Source organism: Pygocentrus nattereri, chromosome 21 (assembly GCF_015220715.1).
Source record: "Pygocentrus nattereri isolate fPygNat1 chromosome 21, fPygNat1.pri, whole genome shotgun sequence".
Taxonomy (NCBI): domain Eukaryota; kingdom Metazoa; phylum Chordata; class Actinopteri; order Characiformes; family Serrasalmidae; genus Pygocentrus; species Pygocentrus nattereri.
This window is the reverse complement of record NC_051231.1, coordinates 27,207,919-27,228,974: the sequence shown is the minus strand read 5'-3', so window position 1 is coordinate 27,228,974 and position 21,056 is coordinate 27,207,919. Positions and strand designations below refer to the sequence as shown.

Sequence of the window (21,056 nt, the reverse complement as noted above, 5' to 3'; positions counted from 1 at the left end):
TCCCAGCGGGAGAGCTTCTCAAGCAGCATCAGCCACAGAGTGCAGGACCAGTCAGACGCATGCATACGCTCACACACTCTAACTCTTTCCCACTTTTACTCACTCCTACATTCATTCACACATGTACATATACACACATACACATGTACACACACACACACACACACACACACACACACACACACACACACACACACACACACAAACTCAATTCAAATGCACACATTACCACCAGCAAGGGCAGAAAGAGGCAGAGTCACAGGTTGCTTGTAATCCCCCTGTACCCCCCACCAAGTCCCCGCCCCCTCTACAGCATTCCTGCCTTTGTAAGAGGGACCTTTTTTTTTTTTTTGTAAGCACAAAGCTGAGCTGAGCTCTTAGCAACTCCCACTAAAGCTTTAATCAGGACTGAAATTTTGGTCTAAACCATAATACAGCCAGAGAATTTCCTGTCTGAGTGAAACTCGATCCAAACCACATAAAGTTTGTGTCCAAACCCGACACAAGCTTGACAAAATTCCATTTGAACCCGACCCGGCCCTAACCACATCAAGTTTTGAATCTGAGCCCAACAAAATTATGCCTGAAACCGGCCCGAACCATCACCCAAAGTGCCGAATAAAAACTCGTATTTTATAAATTTTAGTGTAATGATAATAATAGCCGTCATTAGATCCTTGATAAATAACACGAAAATTAATAATTATATATTCAGCAGTCCACAATTATTTTATCAAGCAGTGCATTTAAACAACATCCCAAGTGATCTATCTTCTCAACAGTATGGACCTTGTGGACTTTGTGCTAAATACAATACAAAATGTATTAAGGCAATTGAAGCAGGGGAGAGAGTAAAGTAAGCAGAAAAAATAAAGTAGAGGAAAATGCAGTGCAAAATCTGTTAAAAGTAAGAAGTGGGCTGCGGGAAGCCAAATGTGAAACTTCAACCCGGCCTGAGAAATAACATCCAAACCTGGCTGACATGAGCAGTCAGGTCCTGTTGGGTTCAGGCAATATTTCAAGCTTTAACTCCCTTTGGTGTTTTTATGACAGAAGCCTGTCTGGCTTCAGGTGCATGAAGGGATGGTAAAAGTTGTGCATACGTGTATGTGCACTTATGTCTATGTGTGATGAGTGTGGCGAGTGCAGAGGGGTGTGCAGCCTTGCGCTGAATTCTGTTTGTTGCCCCCTGCTAGGCGCCATGGCTTCCTGTAACATGTCAAAGATGAGAGTGTGAATACAGGCTTGTTTGAAAAATGTGTGTGTGTGTGTGGTGTTGTAGGGGGCAGGAGGTCGCTCAGCCTTTCAACACTCCCTCCTAGAGGTGTGGGGGGCCTGCAGATGTTCGTGTGTGTGTGCATGTTTCAGTAATGATACTGCACGTGCCCAACACACACACACACACACACACACACACACCCACACTTATAAATCACAGTCCAATATCAGATGGAACTCGTTAGATGATCACAGATTTTTCCCCCATATCCGTTTGTTTCATTACGTATTCAGAGGCACGCTACTCTTGTTTTGGCTGGCAGACGCTGCCAGCATCCCGCTGCTTCATATCCAAAAAAAATGGCATGGTACATAATGCCCTCCGAGAGAGACTTCTGTTCCTCTCATCATAGCAGAACAAAGTGCCACAACCAGCACTGTTCATTTCACAAGCCAGACCAGGCAGGCCCTTCAAGTCATTCGCTCCAATGTCCACTGATTTTTCTCTTTCTGAAAACAATCTACCTTTTACACTGTCAGACTTAAGCTACTGCAAAGGGACATTTTTGTTCCTTAAGGTACAATGTAAATAATAATGGTCTTAAGATCCTACTGTGTACCTTAAATACGATTTAAAAGTACATTACATTCACTTTCCCAGTAGAAAGGGGCATATTAGGACCATTTCTTAACATTTTAAAACGGAAAAAATACAAATAAAAAGCCTAGAGTTAAAGAAATGTGCAGTGAGTCAATGCAATGGAAAAATAAATAAATAACCGTAATGTAACATGGTGTAGTTGTGTTACCTAACTAGAAGTATTAAAGAGGTACCTTTGAGGATACCACTCAGTGAGGCAGCAACACACTTAAACTCTCAGCTACAGTTTTCAGTGTTACATATAGGCAATTAAACTACAAGAAGTATGAGTTTATCAAGTCCTGCATTAGCGGCACTGATCTCAGCATAGTGGGGAGGCCTGTAATATGGATTTAAGGATTAAAAGGTTTGTTACAAGCACAGAAGTAGCAGAACACACACCATATAGCATGAAATAAACAGTAAATACAAACATCTTACTCTGACCGTGGCACAACCATCAACCAGCTCATGACAGCATGCCTACATGTTAGAGTAATGTTGATCATTACTGCTCCTGTATGCAAAGCAATGAGTTAAGCTTATTTTATAAATTTCAAATTCTATGTGTTCTGCTCAATTAGCAAACCAGCCTACTTCTACAGTATTTGAATGATGTTTAGATCAACTTATGACTTATAACTTTGTTTGTTATAGCCCAATTATCTTGTCCACAGGAGTATAATTTAAGGTCTGGCTCACTGCAGATTTGTCATGCCCATTCAAAACGGGAGACCTGACACCGCTCCTGAAATTATATTGCTTGCTTAGATGTTTTTCCATATTTTCTTTATATTCTTTAGCAGTATTTTATGTACATTAGTGGCCAGTAAATCAAACAGTAAGAAGGAGAAGGTAAAAAAAAAATTATATATATATATATATATATATATATATATATATATATACACACACACACACACACACACACACACACACACAGAACAGGAGGTCGAAAATGGGGGTGGGTTAAGTACATGAGAGAAATGGAGAGCAATCTCATGAAAGAGAGAGAGTGTGTGAGAAAGAGTGAAGTTGCTCCAGGTCTGGCCTCTCCGCAGGGGTCCATCACGGACCGGCTGCCCGAGCTTTCACAGGCACACAGCACCAGCACTCCCAGATCAGCACCAAACCCTGACTCACACACATATACACAAACCATGATGAGCACACTACAGACCCCCTTCGCCTCACAAATGTACCACCAAAATTCCCTCAACTCCTCTTGAGCATCTTTATGTCACCATCACCACTTCAGAACCTTTCATCACTACAAGCTATGTCTCTCTATAACAGTATTTACAAGAATGCTGCTTTTTATTTCTGACTGGGACATTCTGATAAATTAAGGCCAGACAGGATCTCATAACAAGAATATACATCTGGGGGCAACTTGTTAGGTGCTGGATTGCAGCAAAATCTGCCACAAACAAGGGTCTAACACCCATACCCAAATTTTCTGAAATCTTTGATCTTGAGTGATTCATTAACTAAATGCAACAAACCTGCTACCATTTGCTAATGTTAATGTTTCAGGACTTCAGTTTTTTCAGTGAGAACTGTGAATGGCAGAGGCCACATGCAGCCACTGGTAACCCAACCTTGTATCACTAGCAAGACCCTTCTTGCTAACATATTTGGTTGTAGTTCACAATCAAAACATTATGGGAAATGATGTTTTTAGGCTTTTTTTTTATTTTTTATTTTTAGGCTTTTATCATTGTGATCTCCAATGCTGTGAATGCATACTTGACAGGTTGAAGTTACTGAGGTGAAAAAAATCAAAAGAGGTGCTTAAGAGTGATAACACTTGTGTAATCTTTGAGAATGGCCATATACACAATAACACATGCTGACTAAAAGGGCACGTGTACAGTCTGAGGGCAAATAGGGCAGGGGCACAAACACTTTTTGTGGGGTCTATCTATGCATGTGCCTTATCACTGCTACAGTGAAATTTTCTAAAGAATACACTGGTTTAATTGAACTGTTTTTCCTTGCAAGAGGCAATAATTATTTTTTCCAGTGTAGTGCATTTTTGAGATGTACATGCTTAATTTTATTTTTGGGGGGCATTTTCTTCCATGCTTACCTTTGTCCAACAGGCAATAACTGTGAGCCCATGGACATAACACTGTTAATGCATGCAAATTAAACCCACACTTTTAAGATACGTCTCCATTTTCACCTACAGTTTGATTTAGCCCAAAGTTTCATTCCAGATCATGTCTGGCCCCGCAAGGCAAAGAAAAAGTAGAGAGAGCTCTGTTTGTGGAATATACACCATGGAATGGAATCCAGTTCTTCTAATTAAACAGAAATTAATGTATGTTAAGCATGATAAATCAAATCAGATTTTGAGAAATTTAGCTGTATTTAAATTTAAAATGTAGTTTCATTACATAGATGAATGATGAGATTATGTTCATAAGAAAAGTATTTGTCTGCAAGAAGCTTAGCTATAGAATTGTTAGATTGGATGCTTGAACAATTATTTGGACCAGACAAGTTTTGTTAACTGACCTAAGTTTAAAACTATTGACCTGAAACAGCTTTAAGAGCTTCTCTAATACAACGTTTTAAAATTCTGAATATGTTTTGCTATGTACTAGTTGCATGGAAACATGCTAGCACTTCTTCTCTCAAGTATCAGCCTACCACCTACTGGTCAGAGGGGTCTGTCAAGCTTATTTATCAAAGAGAATGCTAAGTGTATGGCTCTTCTATATGATCCCACACGTCGTTACTTCAAAGACAAAGAAGAGATGTCAAGGATGTTGTACTCCAAGTTATTTTCCTAAAGTCATCTGACTGCTAATAGTACAAGATACTGCTGGAAACAGTGTAAAATCCTAATGTCTTTCTCATCCCCTGAAAAGTTTTTTAGTTTTACACTGTATGTTTTTTATTGTATTGGTGGTCCCTTTCAAAACTGCCCGTTGACAGCAAACTTTTTCAATACTTAAAACATATACTCTTCTCTTTTACCGCTGTTTGTTCTAACTAGCTAGCGGAAGTTTAATTCACATTGTGTGCATGCCTCTCTCTCCCTTTTGAAAACCTGTTTGATTACATTATATGTCTATTTTTGACAACCCACATCCTTGGGTTGTAAAAAACCTATTGCCCAGTGGCAACTTGCACTACTGGTTCTGAAGCAACTTGCCAACAAATGAAAGAAACAGCAATTTTTGACATGCATTTATTTCTTATAAAGCATCATGTACATTAAGTGAAAGACAACCTCCCAAACTCTTCGACTCAGTTTGCTTTGACCGTTGCAATGCAGTCAGTTCCTATCATCATCAGCTCAACTCAATCATAACCAATCAATTAAACTCCAGCCAAGATCCTCCCTACGGTCCAACATCTGAAGCCCAAAAGCCAAGAGCACTGGCCTGGCTGTTCAAGAGTTGCTTTGAGTTCAGTAAGTTTCAATGATATCATGCGGGTGGGAAAGGGGTGGGCACAGAGAGAGATGGAAACAGAGATTTGCTTAAAGACCCTTAGTGCATTAAGTTCGCAGTGACTGCGGTAAAGACAACATGGCTGCCGGGGCAGATGACTGTTCCTCCTTCAGTGTGACAGGAGTTGGAGAAAGGAGTATGATGGATCCAGGCTAACAGGGGCTGATGGCAAACTGAGCACATGTAGTGCCTCACCCAGTCAATTACCAAGAGCAGAAAAGCAGATGATTGATGAGATGATGCTTATAGGAAAAGAGCCCTTCTATGTGAAAAGCTTTGCTAGAGGATTTCTGCTAGCTTGGGTGTTTTTGCATGTATTTGGAACAGGCAGCATTGATAACGGATCCTCATTTAAAACTGTGAATCTAAAATAGCTTTAAAAGCCTTGTTTTCTTGAATCTGAGTATGCTTCAAAATTTCTGCATGATATGTAATTCCACTGATTTTCTGCATAGTTCAGTCATTAAGATGTAAACAAAGTCATTCAGTGTGGTTTGGTGTGAAATGGTCTGTTCTAGAGAACTAAATTGTTCACTGCAGTTGTGATAAAAACAAGACTTGTAATTACAATTTTTTTTTTTTTTAATTACCAATGGCAGAGAGGATGTTGAACAGCAATATAATCCTCAAAGAAAACCTTTTTTGCCAGATTTACCACAAACTCAAAACTCAGAAAATAAGTAGATATACTTATAAGTAGATATAAACACTGGATGTTTTGGATAGCAAATCTAACAGCTATAACTCTGTTGTAGACATTGCAATCACTACCACATGTCATCACCATGGTAAAGAAATTTGAATAATGTAATTACCTCTAAAATGCACCATTTACTATTAAAACACAGACTTAATTTGTTTAACTCTCAACGACTGAATTATACAGGAAATGAGACATTGGTATATGGTATAATAATAATAATTAAATAATAATAATAATATTACTTCTCGGATCTATAGAATAACAGATCTATAGGACCTTTGTATATGACTATAGGTTTTGCTTTCGCGCTGACTAGGCCTCAATCACAGTGAATCAACTTGGTATTTTCTCCTGTGCCAAATGTTCATTTTGTAAAATGAATTACCGTAAGTGAAAATGGATGGCACATATAAAAACATTTACACACAGAAGTAAGCAAGTTCCATGTCCTGTTGCCTTGTTTTGTACTACAAACCCATTTTGAAAAAAGTTGGGATGCTGTTAAAAATGTCAATAAAAACAGAATCTAATGATGTGTATATCATTTAAACCCTATATTTGATTGAAAATAGTAGTAAGAGAACATATCAAATCTTGAAATATTATTGTATTTTGAAAAATATATGCTCATTCTGAATTTGATGCCAGCAACAGGTTTCAAAAAAGCTGGGACAGGGGCATGTTTACCACTGTGGTGCATTACCTCTTCTTTTAACAACAGTGTAAGCATTTGGAAACTGAGGAGACCAACTGCAACTGCTTTTCCCATTCTTACTTGATACAGGGTTTTTTTGAAGGGTCTTCTTTGTGGTGTTTTTCGGTTCATACAGCACAACATGTTTTTAGTGGGTGACAGGTCTGGACTGCAGGCAGGCCAGTTTAGCACCTGAACTCTTTTACTATAGCACTGGGCTGCTGTAATACGTGCTGAATGTGGTTTGGCATTTGGTCTTGCTGAAATAAGCAAGGCCTTCCCTGAAAATGACGTGTTGCTCCAACACCCATATATATCATTCAGCATCGTTCAGGACACTTTTCCACTTCGCCCCAGTCCATCTTAAATGAGCTCAGGCCCAGAGTGGGTAGCAGTGTTTTGGATCCTGTTAAATATATGGTTTCTTCTTTGCATAGTAGATTTTTTACTTGCATTTTTGGATGTAGTGACAAACTGTGTTCAGACAATGGTTTTCGGAAGTGTTCCCTAGCAAAAATTTCCATTACAGAATCATGTCTGTTTTTAATACAGTGCCGCCCAAGGGCCCAAATATCACGGCCAGCAATTATTGGTTTTGGGCCTTATCCCAGGCAATGTGGATTCTTTGAATCTTTTAATGGCATTATGTATTGTATATGATATCTTCTTTGCTGTTTTATGTTGATAAAAAACATTATTTTTGAATTGTTGTACTATTTGCATTATTTTTTAATTGTTGCACAGTCTTTCACAAAATGGTGAATCCCTTCCCATCTTTATTTCTGAAAGACTGAGCTTCTCTGGGATGCTCGTTTTATATCCAATCATTTTAATGACTGTTGCCAATTAACCTAATTAGTTATGAGATGTACCACCAGATTTTTTTTTAGCATTACACCACTTTACCAGACTTCAGTTGCCCCCTGGCCCAACTTTTTTTTTAAACAGGCATCAAATTCAAAATGGGCATGTATTTTTCAAAAACCTATAAAACTTCTTAGCTAACATTTGATATATGGTCTGTGTGCTATTTCTAATTAAATGCAGGGTTATTACATTTTTATTTAAATTTTGCACAGCATCACAACTTTTTTGGAAACGAGTTTGTACATAAACTCTTCTTCTTGTGTTTAGAGTGGCTATGTGTGCCTGTGTTTGTCTGTCTCGCTGGAGAACATTGCATTTGTGTTGCAGCAATGGTACACTAGCACGATGAACCTCCTGGGTACTTGGCTAACAGACCGCATGGACCTGCAGCTTCACCTCTACCAGCTGAAAATCCTCATCCGAATTGTGAAGGTAATGCACATATTTGTGCAACTCTAAAGCCTAATCGCTCACATAAAGAAATAAATTTGGATGGATTGAACGAATAATTAAATGAATGGAGTCAAACTAAATTACTAAAGAGTGCAGAAATTTATTTTAAATACTAATGGATAGAAGGGATTTACATCAGGTATAACAGTGGTAGCTATAGCACTGCTAAATACTGCAGAATAGTGCCCGTATCTTCCACCTTGATTCCATTATATATGTAGTTAAACACAGATAAAGCTATAAAGGGAGATAAGTAAAATCAGGAGGTCACAGAGGTGAATCAGCCAAGCTCAGTTTTTCCTCTGCTGCTGCTAAATCTTTCAGTGTGATCTCCGGGTGGCAGCAGGAGCAGGACCATGTAAGTATGACGTCACACATTTATTTCTGTCCTTCTCAAACAGAGTGGTGTAGAGCCACCCATCAGGCTCTACTTCCTCTGCTAAGTAAACCTGAAGGACTTCCACAATGGCAGACAGTTGAGATTGGATTTAGACTACAATTAAAATAAGTCCTAGGCATAAACATTTTCAGGTGTAGAGTCCTACTAGTTACTTTCTCTTAGGGATGCATCAATACTGATGTTGGTATCAGGCATCTGGGCTGATATAGTGCTGATTTAATCATACTCATAAAAATTCACTAATACCAACATTCCAATACAATCTGTGATGTAAGTGTGTACGAGTGTACACTGCTGCACTAAAGAACCAACAGTGAAGGAGACTCTGCTCACACAGAGAAGAGTTACTGAAAAGCCATCGGTCACTTCTGCCTGGGCAGATTTCCAACAGGAATACACTGTGTGATTTTAGCCCATTTTAAACACACATACAAACAATGATGACCACTTCTACACTACAGGGGTTGATGCATAAGTCAACTAAAGAGAGACTAACCAACTAAAAAGTCAACATTTCCTATCAAAGACTGAGTAAAACAGCAAGGTTTAAACATTAATATGGTGATATTTCTTTGGTGACATAGACTACAGAGAGACCATATTGTCCTGCTGGGTACATCACTGCCTGGCTTTAGCTTCCATGTGCAGTGTTAGCAGCGCTTCTCTGAGTTCAGTACTGGGTGCACAGTGTTCTTTTGAATGAAACAGCTTTATTTGAAACTTTTCGTAGACAAAGCTGTCTGGAGAGGTTGCGTTTCTTGTATAAATCATAGGCTATTTCTGCATACAATGGTCTGTTCAAATGTACAATTTGAGTCACTAAAAAACAAAATTTCTACAATCGCACAGTGTATATATAGCTTTATAGGACATGAACTGCAGCTCAACCAGCCAAACAAAATACTCCCAACAAGACAAAAACTCGAAACATAAGCTGTTCAGATGCATTAGCCTCACATGAGATTTCTGCTGTCACTGTGCTACAGCGACTGCTCTTGAAAAAGAGAGGGGAGGATCTATGACTTGTACTTCACTTGCAGCTGTACAGATGCTTTTTTTCATCCCTTACTTTTCCACTGCAGAGCTACTCAAGCAAAGTTCTAAGTAGGTTACGCAGTATGCTATCAGACTCAGCAAGTACTAAAAAAAATACATTCTCATACTCAGTCTGAAAAAAGTAGTATCGATACATCCCTACTTGCGATAACTATGTGTAATTTCAGCCAAGAGTAGATTTAAATGGAGATTGACTTATTCTCTCCAGCGTGTGTGTCTGATAAAGATGAACCTTTAATAATGGACAATTAAATATTTTTATGACAGTTTAGCAACAACTAAGGAAGTTGTGGAATCTCCAATGACTGAATGGTCAGTTCTGCATCTAGAACTAAAGTTTAAATGCAGCTGTGGCTCTCAAACTCATTCTTAGGGACTTTCAGACAGTCCACACTTTTGCTGGATCTCAACATCCACACAGTGATGGAGGAAAAATGAGGACTGTCTGCAGGTCCCTGCGGACTGGTTTGAGGTCAATGATTTATAGGACTTTTGTACATGACAACAGGACTTGAGATTTTTGTATAGGATTGTATCTTCTTATTGTGTAGACTGGTGTTAAGTATTAAGTCATCATGAATCAGAATATTTTCCTTCTGTACTATGGTATATTTTGAGTGAAACACCATCAGGAATTGTCTCTGAGACAGCTGAGCACAAGGTAGGGTTGGTGAGAGGGGGTGTTTATACATGATATTACTAGTTAATATTAATTTCCAGAAGACATTTTAGAGATGGGCAAAAGCTATAATAATTCTGTGTTTTTTACGTGAACTACTGAGGTAAAAAAAAAGAAACATTTTGATTTCAGGTTGAGGCAGTGTACTGACCACTGAATCTGATGTATCCCCTGTGAAATGACGTTACTATTTAACTTTCTTATTTCTAAACCAACATCTGTAGAAAAAGTATCGCGATTTCCGGCTGCAAGGCGTTCTGGACTCGACTCTGAACAGCAAAATGTACGAGACGGTGAAGAACAGGCTGATGCTGGAGGAGGCTACAGCTTCTGTGAGAGATGGAGGAATGCTGGGGATCTCAATGAAGGACAGTGATGAGGAAGATAACTAGACATAACATCGGCAGCCAAGTTTATCGCAGCCTGTTGAAATGATGCATGTACTCTGTCCATCGTGCTCACCTTCCTTAATATTTTTACTGTTGAGTCGTACAACTGATAAAGGGACCAACTTCAATTATTAAGACGAGATGCTAAAAACACACAAAAAATGTATAGTATCTTTAATGTTTGTCAGAAGAATTATGGTAACAAAAAAATCTATTCAAAAGCATTTGGTGTTTTACAAATAATAATGTCCAAAATTCATCCCTGAATGTTTCGAAGCAATATGGAGTACTACTTGTAAACAATGTGGCGTGAGATGGTTAGGAATAATGCGTTGTGTCCCTGTTTAATGCAAACGTGTACGGCGCTTCTTATGTGTAATGTAAATACATGAATGGTACATAATTGTGCATAGACTTATTACTTGTTTCTTTTGGGAGATTTTGAGTGTATGCCAAATGAATTGACAATGTTGTATTTAAGTCGTTTCAGTTGTTAAAGGTAGCGTTTCTATGTGGTATACTTCCACAACAAATCAAGTCAGTCACAGTATCTTTGTCACCATGAGGGAACAGCCATCTTTTTTTAAAATAAGTTGGTAATAAGTTGAGATTTAAGAAATGCAATATATTCCTGTAGCTTCATTGTGATATACTTTGACTAATGTCAATAATATTTTTTATGTTTTTAAGTCATTTGCGATTTATAAATATGTTATATTTTATCTATTCTGCAATTGCATAACCTATTTGGACAAAACCTTCAAGGTTTATGTCTATGTCATTTCCGGCCCTTTCTATGCCATTCCTAGAAATGAGCTGTCTCTGTCTGGACAGTGGAAGCCAGTTTTGCTCTTGGCCACTGTTGCTTTGTGAAATATCTGATGCTGTGCATTGCCCTTTGTGCAGGAGGTAGCATGTCCCTGTTATCCAAACTCTTATTCCAAAGCTCTTGATTTTGTCAAAATTAACTGATGGATTCATCTTGCTTCTGCCTTATGTGCATCCACAAAAAAGGAAAAATAAAATTGGCTTACAGTAACTGAACTAAACTGTTCTTACACAGAATGTTATGTCTTTAACTGTTTTTAACAGTTAATGAATTGTATTAATTGTAGTAACAAGAACTGTACAAAAAAGAAATATCTTCAGTACTCAGAATGTCATATTTAGCATAAACTCTGCAAGACAGCGTCAGCCAAAGCCTAGTACTTTCAGAATTCTAAACTATGAACAAAATGGGACAACAAGAGTAAAAGGAATCAGTAAGACATACAGAGATCAAAAAGCTCAACCTTAAAATAATCAACTGCCAAGGATTACAATGGTAAAACAGAGCTGTCTGTTTTAAAATTCAGTTTTAAAACTTAAAAAAAAAACGACAGACTGAAAAATGCCTACTCAACACCTGCTGAGTTTTCATTACTGCAGCCTTCTCCTCATCCTCCACCCTATATCACCCTTCCAAACCCCCTCAAAAAAACAAAAAAAAACCCCACCATTCTCTTAAGGAACTAAGGAAGTCTGAGATTAGCACTGTGGGATTAAGTCAAAGCTCAGCCTCGGTAGCTATATTACAGACCACAAGAAGATTGAAAGAATGGTCAAAGATCATACCCCATCCACTCCAGCAACAGATCACCTCAAACAGATTAAAATTACTTAAACCATTAAAAAACAAAAAACAAATCAGTCCTGTCCTGAAGATGAGGATTAGAGCATCCAACGCCCCAAATGGAAAGAACACAGGATATCTTAATTATTTCATATAGAGATCAAAACAAATCCTTCCTAGAAGAACAAATGCTAAGAAAAAGATTTAAAATTTGGCAGCTTAATGAAAAATACCGGTACAAACCAAAAGTATTTTGCCTAAACATTTTGGCACACCCATAAAAACTGCCCCACAGAAAGCTTAAAACATGAAACCTTGCTATCTCCATAAAAAGTGCTGGCTGCCGTTCACAGTTCTATCGCAGAGGCTCAAGTGCTACACACAGATACCTTTTATTGATGCATGTACTGGATGTGGCGCAGTAGTGCGTTGTAGTCAATTTTCTTTAGTAATTCCTTCCAGCACTACATACACAACTTCCTTTAGTTACACAGTATTAGACACCAGGCGATTCATATTGTGAAGTATAATAAAGGCAAAGTGCTCCATCTGACACCCCTGGAGCAGTGAACAGTGCAGCACAGGGAGAGAGAGACTTTTCATCTCTTTACAGCCTCAGCTCACAGACTCAATTTTGCCTGTTCTTCAGCAGCAGGGCACAGGGCAGAGAAAGACTAATGAGAGAGGCCCATTGTTGGAGTGTGTTCCCCCGGCCTGCCACTGTGACCTAATTGCAGGAGCGTAAGCTTTTGCCGAGACACCGCTCTCATTCTGATTTCTGTGCAATCAACAAGGAAGACTGAAAGAAATCGCTGCTTCTATCTGAGCCGGAGTGCCATGAGGGCTGACTCGGATATCATACATTTAATTTCCTCATAAATCCCGTCGCAGTGCAGCAATTTTGTGAGAGAGAGTGCCCTGCGACAGATTAATAGACGAGGAGATTTATTCTGGCACGATCCGAGCTGCTGTGGCTTTTAAGCTCCAATCAGGTTAGGAAATGGGAATGATAACGGTCTCCAAATAAAAGATTCTCCAATTGACCGGCACAGCAAGAACTGGCCCCAGGTTCGCACTTGCATGCGTGAAGGAGGGGGGTCCAGAGGCGAGGATGCTAGCGAGCCCTGACATCAAACGCAGCATGTGGCCTCTGAGCGGATGTGTTGGGTAAATGAAAAGCAGAAACTGGTGGAAACAAATACACGGAAAACGTAGCATAAGATCACGTTTGTGTGCCCATGTTGTGTTCGACTTAAACACTTCATTTCAAGGCCAGCGGAGTGGATCGGCACCCGCAGTGGTCTGACAGATATCAACGTGAGGTGACAAAAACGACATGTGACTCTCACCTAGATGAATGTTTACTGAACAACATGGTTGGGGGGGCATGGCTGTTGTGTGCATAGAAGGCATCAGTGTCACTGCTTTCTGTATAAACAGGTAAAAGTCAGATCCCTTCAATAAGGGCAGCTCAAAGCCTCTTAGACTTTGGTGTTTTTTAATGCCTACCGGCAACCTTCTTATCTCCGCATTAAGAAGGGGAATACAACAGGACTGATTAATTTTTTTCATCTTTTCCATGAAATGAATAGCTTACTGTTTAAAGCAATCGCACATTGTGTTCTGGCCTTGACAGCAGTGCCTTGGGGGGAGATAGAGTGGGAGAGAGGGAGAGAGAGATGGATAAAGATGATAATCAGATGATCTGCTTCCCTCTTTAATCAAATGTGCTCTGGGAGATAAACAGTGTGGCAAAGAGAACGTGTTTATTCTAAGGCACATATTAACTGTCCTCTATCAGCTTAACTCCACAGAAAAGCTTCACTGGCCACTTTCCCTTCACTGCCCATTCAGGCTCCTTCTGGAGCAGAATTTACCCAGAGCACTATTAGACTCAGTAAAATCACCTGAACACAATCCAGATAACAAGTTGTCACTGATCCAACAGTGAAATATGTTCAAAACCATTGATTTATGGTAATGGCATTGACTCAATGTTGATTTTTTTGAGTGATTTTTAATTATGAAAAGGTAACGTTCAATCAACATTGATATAAGGGACACGTTTCAAAATGAAAAAGCTGATGCTGATCCAGCAATGAGACCCAGTTGAATACATTTTTAAAAAATTGCAATAGCATCTTGTTTGTTATTAAACTCTTAAGACAACCTAACCTTCTTAAAAGCAAAAGGACACACACATTTTTACATCAGCTATTTCTCTTTTTTTTTTTGAAAGACACTGTTTGTTTGGTAAAACATTGTTAATTTTCAGAGTGGGGAAAGCTTACATTAACAGCAGGCTATTGATGCCTGTTTCTTCAGCACTGGATGGGCGAGCAGTACAGATTTAAAGAAAGTAAAAAGATGTCAGGGAATAAATGAAGGAATCTGTGACAGAGTGGAGCAAATAAAATAAAACTGGTTAGCTAATTATCTTAATTAGTTAACCTTCAGTAGATTTATACGACTGCTGCTGAATTGAAAACAGAAGTGTGAAAAGAGTCTATAACCCTGCATACAGAAGACTGGAGGTTAAATCCCTATACAGGCAGCACTGCCATGTGGGAATAAAAGTTCTCAGGAAAGTCTTCAGGTAAATGCTGTATTTTCCTACTACTGTAAGAAAGTTACAGTGTCTGCTAATGATAATTATTGCGATAGAATTTCCTCGATAGAACAATAATAAACGTTCCATAAATGTTCTATGTAATAAACCATTCTCACACTTTCACATTCTAGCGAAAGCCCTGGTGGCATTTTCTACTGCAAGGAAAGTGACACTACTCTGCTGTTGCCAGGAGAGGGCGCACTCCATGTTTTTCAACATGATTAGCGAGGGAGCGGCAATGAGTGAAATGAGTCGCCAAATATACTTTAGCAACATCTGAAACATGGAGTTATACATTCCCTGTGTGAGTGGAGCGACCGGCAATCTGTTCTCTTGTGACCAAGTGATGAGATAAGTGGCGTAACTGTACTGACCTACAGTGAATCCTAACAAACTTTAGCAGTGTTAAATCATGTCTGCTCCACGCAACTAAAGTGCTGGTACAGCGCTCAGACAGTCATATTTAAGTATTAGTGCATTTCCAAGCAACAAAAGTGACAGAAAGAATTTGGTTCATGCAAGATGTTTTTGCAGCTGGCTTACTTGAAGCAGAGTCACTCTGTCTGTCACTCTGTCACTCGCACAACACGGCGAACTGATGGTACTGTAAATACCATAAAAGCACCACTTTCAGTTCAAACATATTTAAAAGGTTTGTCTGGTGTTCGATGTATTGCGGTTAACCTCTCAAATTACTAGAGAGAAATCCAGTGATGGCAGTAAGGCCATCACTGATGTACCGAGCCAGCTAATGTTTGCTGTTCGTACTAATTGACGTTGTTTTTTCAGCTGATAAAAACAACTCACCAGACACTTTCTCCTACTGTCCCATGACAGATTTGTGAAGTGTTCCACTATTTGGCGAGTGTTTGCCATGCTCTGAACGTAAAGCATAGATTAAAACAGCAAATAACCTCTCAGGAGCAAAACTCAACTTTAAAACCTAAAAGAATTAAAGACGACATTTATTGCGATATGTATCGATATCGAACAATATGAATTTTATTCATCGTGAAAATATTTTTAGCAATATCGCCCAGCTCTAGTACTGAGCAATTAAATCAACGATTATTTGACCATCACGAAGTGCTCTTGAATCAACAGTGGATCAATGTTCAACATAAGCAAGATCAATGCAAATTCAGTACTGCTAACTGTGTTGATTTACTGGTTTTGTCAAATCTCAAATCAGCTTTGTTTCAATTTGCCATTTGCCAATCCTCAAATGTACACTGCACACTAGTCAGTTTACCGCAACAGCCTACTTTACCCATGGTAATAAGCTAAAGGGCTGAACAATGCACACCAAGCCCTTATCAGCAAATTAAGTGACAAAGATTACAAGTTGTGACAAAAGCCAAGAAGTGTCTGAGAGTCCAGTTTAATATTAAATGCCATGCTGACACTGAGAAATAATCTAATTAACAAATGAATAACGAGGAACAACAATCTGCTTTTCTAGTAATATGTATTGGCCTGTTTGACAAGAATTTTCTGATAACCCAAGACACAAAGACAAACAAACAAATATGCTTCAGTTCTCCTTAAAGTGGATAATCGAGCCCTTAAGCGCATTCACCTCATGTGCTCTGCAGCATCATGCAAATCAAGTAGGTCCCTCATTTTAAATGCACCTGTTTGTCTGACCTCCAGTGAATATGCTAATACACAGACTTGCTCATGCAGCCCTGGCTGTGTTCTGCAGTAAACCGCATCTCGAAAGGCAAACAAGGGCCCTGCAGGACCAGAGGGGACGTCCCCTTGTCCATTTTGTGGTTCAAATCTAATTTGGTGGACAGATGAGCGGCTGAGGACGCAAGGCCGGCAGAGGGGACGCAGGGACGTGCAGGTTACTCTAACCTCTCCCTCCTGTCAGCCCTCCTTACCATTGTCCTGGGAGAAAGAAAACCTCATTCAGACCCTTTCGCTCCTAGCATCAAAGGTGCTTCGGAGCCCCCCCTCGCTTTCGGAAAGCCTCCACCATTCAGAACTAACATTATGGAGAACCTTCAGCGCTCGGGTGAGGGTCAGAAAAATAGAGAGAGATGAAAAAAGAGCTGGAGCCAAAGTGGCAGGAATCCTCACTAATTGAAAGGAAGGAACGAAAAGAAAAAGGAGAGGAGGGAAGAAAGGTGGGCTAAAAGACAGTTTAAAAGCAGAAAAGAGCTGGCAAAGAGAGCAGGCAGCTGACAGAATGCATCGTGAGGGCTGCAAGACACTCTACACACGAATAGAAAAAAGCATGAGCTAAGAATTAAGTGACTGAATGCCAACTTGTATAGATGTGTGTGTGCGTGTGGATGCTGAAGAGAACTGAACAGACAGGCAGTGTGTGTTGAGAGAGTGGTGGGGAGTGGAGGTGAGATACACAGACTGTGACAGGCTCAGAGAATGCAGGCAGGCTTCGGGACAAAAGTCCTGGCTGACAAAAGGACTCACTCACAGATCCATTAAAGCAGCCAGTTTTGCAGTGAGCAGGAGCAGTCTGACAATGTAGCATTCCCTGTTTATCACCACACACTCTGAAAAGTTCTCTATCTCTTTTTTGCTGACCACAACAATCAAGGAAAGTGACCGGCTAAGGCACCAGAATGTACACTCTAACTACCAGAGTTCTCTACATCACTCCACAGTACATATAAAATATGTGCAAACTACAATACTATGTAAAAATCAGAGACAACCCTTTATTCATGTAATTTCTGGTCAAAATAGCCATTAAGGACAAGTTATTTATTCTGAAGACATATTTCTGAGGGGATTAAATATAAGTAAATGAAAAAAAGGAGTTTTCAAAATGGGAGTTCCCTAAAATATTGAAAAAAACATGAAAAAACAAAGAAAATATGACTGCTGCAAGACCTTGTAGACCACCAAAACTGTCACTATCAGGTAAACAATACTTACAGCTGTCACCTTTGTGAGACAGAAGAAAATCAAGCTCCACTGTTGCTTCAGATCTGAAAAAATCCACCAGTGTTTGTCCATGTGAGAAGACACTATGAGTCTGTGTAGCTATCAAGAAACTTTTACTGAAAAAAGGGAAACTGAAAAATTTGCAAATCCAACAAAGAAGCTGTTGCTTTTCTGAGAACAATGTAATGTTCACCCCTGAGCTCAAACCTCAACATCACTGAATGTGTTTGGGATCATGTAAAGTAGACCAACATCTAGACCTCTGAATAACTGAAAGGAAGTCTCCCAAAAAAGCTGTAACATGGCAAAAGACACTAAATACTGACAATGGAAAAATTATATTTTGTTCTTTTTTCTAAGAATGCTTCTTTGTAATTTTATGTTAAATACTTGTTTTCTGCTTTTTTCTGAATCTGCAAACTTTAACTTTTACTGCCACTTTACTATATTCATAAGAACTCAAATCTTGTGTACATACTGCAAATTTCTCTTTATCTTTGTTTTAAATTATTAAAGTGTTTATTCTTTTAAATAAATGGTTGCAACTGTAACAACTGCAATTTCCCTCTGGGATCAATAAAGGATTCTGATTCTGATTCTGAAAATGATTATCTTGTACGGCATGGCCATTCTGACTGAAAATTAAATGAATGAAGTGTGATCTCTGACTTTTACACGGTGCTTTAATTCACTCTTTGCATTTTTGCAGCCCAGATGAAAAACTGCTTCAGAAGAGAAATTTTCCTACAATTTTACAAGCAACTAATAACAGCTGTGCAAATTTAATTTGAAGATTTAGAGACATACATTGATGGGGGGGGGGCTGTGTAATTCAAACTTAAAATTTTGTAAAAATGTACACCTGAACTTAGGCCTGTCATATGCCTAATGGCTTGTAAATATATAACTAAAAATAAAAAACAAACAAACAAAGAAGCAGACACTTCTGCAAACCTTTCTCAAACTTTTTGAGCCACGACCCCCCAAAAATGTAGTTTGAGGTTTGTGACCCTCCCCTGACTCCCATATATACCATCAAATGCAAAACTTTGGGCCCTCAGGCCATATTACTGACGTGTTTTACTGATTTTCTAGGTAAAAAATAAATGAAAACATCCTCTATATAGAACACACTTCTGCACAGGTTAATGGAGTTACTGTTAATTTGCTAATTTTATGCTAAAATTAATCAAATATTTTAATAAAACAAGGTTATGGCACATGTCACACTGTATGGTTTATGTTTTTCCAATATGATAGACACAGCAAATATTTAGAAATTGTACACTAACATTCGCAGGGAGCTGCATTTAAGTTTGATCCTGTAGAGAATATGTTAACCTTTTCTCACTTAGAATATCAACAAAGGACAGCTTCCAAACTCAGAGAAGAACACAACATTGGTGATTATAACGAAACAAAACAACAACTATATGTGTTTCACTTTAATATGGGTTTTATTGGAAATATCTTATGGATCATCTCTTAGGAGAAAGACATGATCCACTAGTGACACGCTTGCGGCCACATGCCACCCTTGGGTCTTGTGATCTTCTTCCTCTTTTGGCATGCAAGACGGATGGCAGACTTGTCATTCTTTGAAGAATAATTAAGAGAAGGCAGAAGGACTACTGGTTGGCAGCATGGATGCTGCTCAACAATTCACTGACAGACATAATCTATGCATGTGTATGTGTGTGTGTGTTCGCATTGTAACAGCTCCCTGCCCAGCCAAACGTGATTTGGCATGTGCTCAGCTCTACACACATATACACAGAGCCCTCTCTTCTTGCTCTCTATTATGACAAAGGCTGTTGTCACCTTCTTGAGATTGGTAATTATGATGTCCTTTACCCACAACAGCGTTTATTTGAAACACTTTAGTCGCTTTTAGCTAAATGTGAGATTAGATTCACAGCCTTGTTAGTCTGACCAGTACCCCTAAACCATTTTCTCGTTTTCACTGCAACTGTTCTATAAAATAACATCCAGTGAGCCCTTTTACACAGAATCATTTATGTAATTTACAGTCAAAATTGTTATTTAAAAAACAGCAAACTAGTGTGTTTTTAGTGTGCCCACCTTTACAACAGGTTCCAGTCTTTGCATAGATTTGCTTACAGTTTCTCAAAGAAATCTGCAGGGATATCGCTCAACTTTCAAAGTCTTAGAACTTGATTGCACTTCTGCTTTCATGAACCAAATAAACCCATTGAACCAAATAAAAACATTGAAATACATGAGGTCTAAGCTCTAGGGTGGACAGTCTACTGTCGTATGAACAACAACGGCTTTATGTAATTTGCTAACTTTTTTCTTTTTCTCTTTTTCTCAGTGAGGTCTTCTTGACAGCTACACATCCTTTCAGTCTCATGGGCTAAATTTGCACAGTAGGTAAAACTGAGCCAAATCTGATTTCCTCACCAAATCCAAAATTTTTTTTGTTTGGCTGTTCATAATATCTTTTTAATGTGTCCTGTATGCGACATTAGTCTGAACATATCACGCTCCTAAACTGACCCACATACTCAAAAGAACAATGATTCATTTTGCTTCATGTGACTAATGCAGAGGTAAACAATCATGACTTCCAACAAATGCCAGTCGCTCCCAGAGCTTCCAGTTTCATTTTGGACAGCACCACAGGAGTTAACATGAAGCTTCATTGACTGACAGCTGGGCTCATCACCCACAATGTGTTCAAGTCTGCAATAAAAAGCATAGGATCACTTTATAAAATTTGTGTCCTCTGGATTCTTTAAACTTTGCTTTCAGACTTTTAGCTGTTCTTTGCCGCTACAGCCTCACTCTCCTACGGCTGCGTTCAGCCATTTCTTTCTAAATCTCTTCAAACACAAATTTTTTGGTACAGAGACATCAGTTTAAATGTTTATGAGATCTCTGCAGCGCAAAATTATGATGAACATCAAGTTGGGTTGATGTAAAAGTTTCATGTCTAATCTGGCTGTTCAGACTGAGTCATGTTGACACATCTGTGTCACATACAGAGAAAAGAACCAGACCTGGGCCACTTTCACGTGCTATGTGAACAGAGAAATAGCATTGTCATCTCACAGTGGAAGGATGGACAGAAACACCTGTGAACTTTTTTTAGATCTGAAACAAGAGTGAAGCTTGATTTTCTCAAGAACAAAAGCTTTTAGTAGTTTGTCTGATGGTGGGAGTTTTGGTAGTGTACCCAGACTTGCACGGCTTTTAAATCCCCTCAAATATGTCCTGAAAAATTAATCACTTGTCTATTCATGAAAGGTGGTCTATGACTTTTGCACAGCACTATTTTGCTTCTTTGCACAATGTTCCAAATTGTGTGAACAGTAGCACACACAGATG

The 21,056-nt window shown here is 38.9% G+C and overlaps 1 protein-coding gene across 28 annotated transcripts in view; it reads left to right on the top strand.

The window, feature by feature from the left end:
* Positions 1-11,615, top strand: part of cadpsa (Ca2+-dependent activator protein for secretion a) — a 192,419-nt gene extending 180,804 nt beyond the window's left edge. For 19 of the 28 annotated variants that reach the window (XM_037532117.1, XM_017711840.2, XM_017711831.2 and 16 more), the window contains 2 exons: positions 7,917-8,021; positions 10,402-11,615. In XM_037532117.1, coding sequence (XP_037388014.1) covers positions 7,917-8,021; positions 10,402-10,569 — 273 coding nt within the window. In that variant the 3' untranslated portion in view covers positions 10,570-11,615. The remainder of the gene's footprint in view (positions 1-7,916; positions 8,022-10,401) is intronic. The other 9 variants (XM_037532095.1, XM_037532106.1, XM_037532105.1 and 6 more) reach the window with 1 other exon arrangement.
* Positions 11,616-21,056: the final 9,441 nt, after the last annotated feature.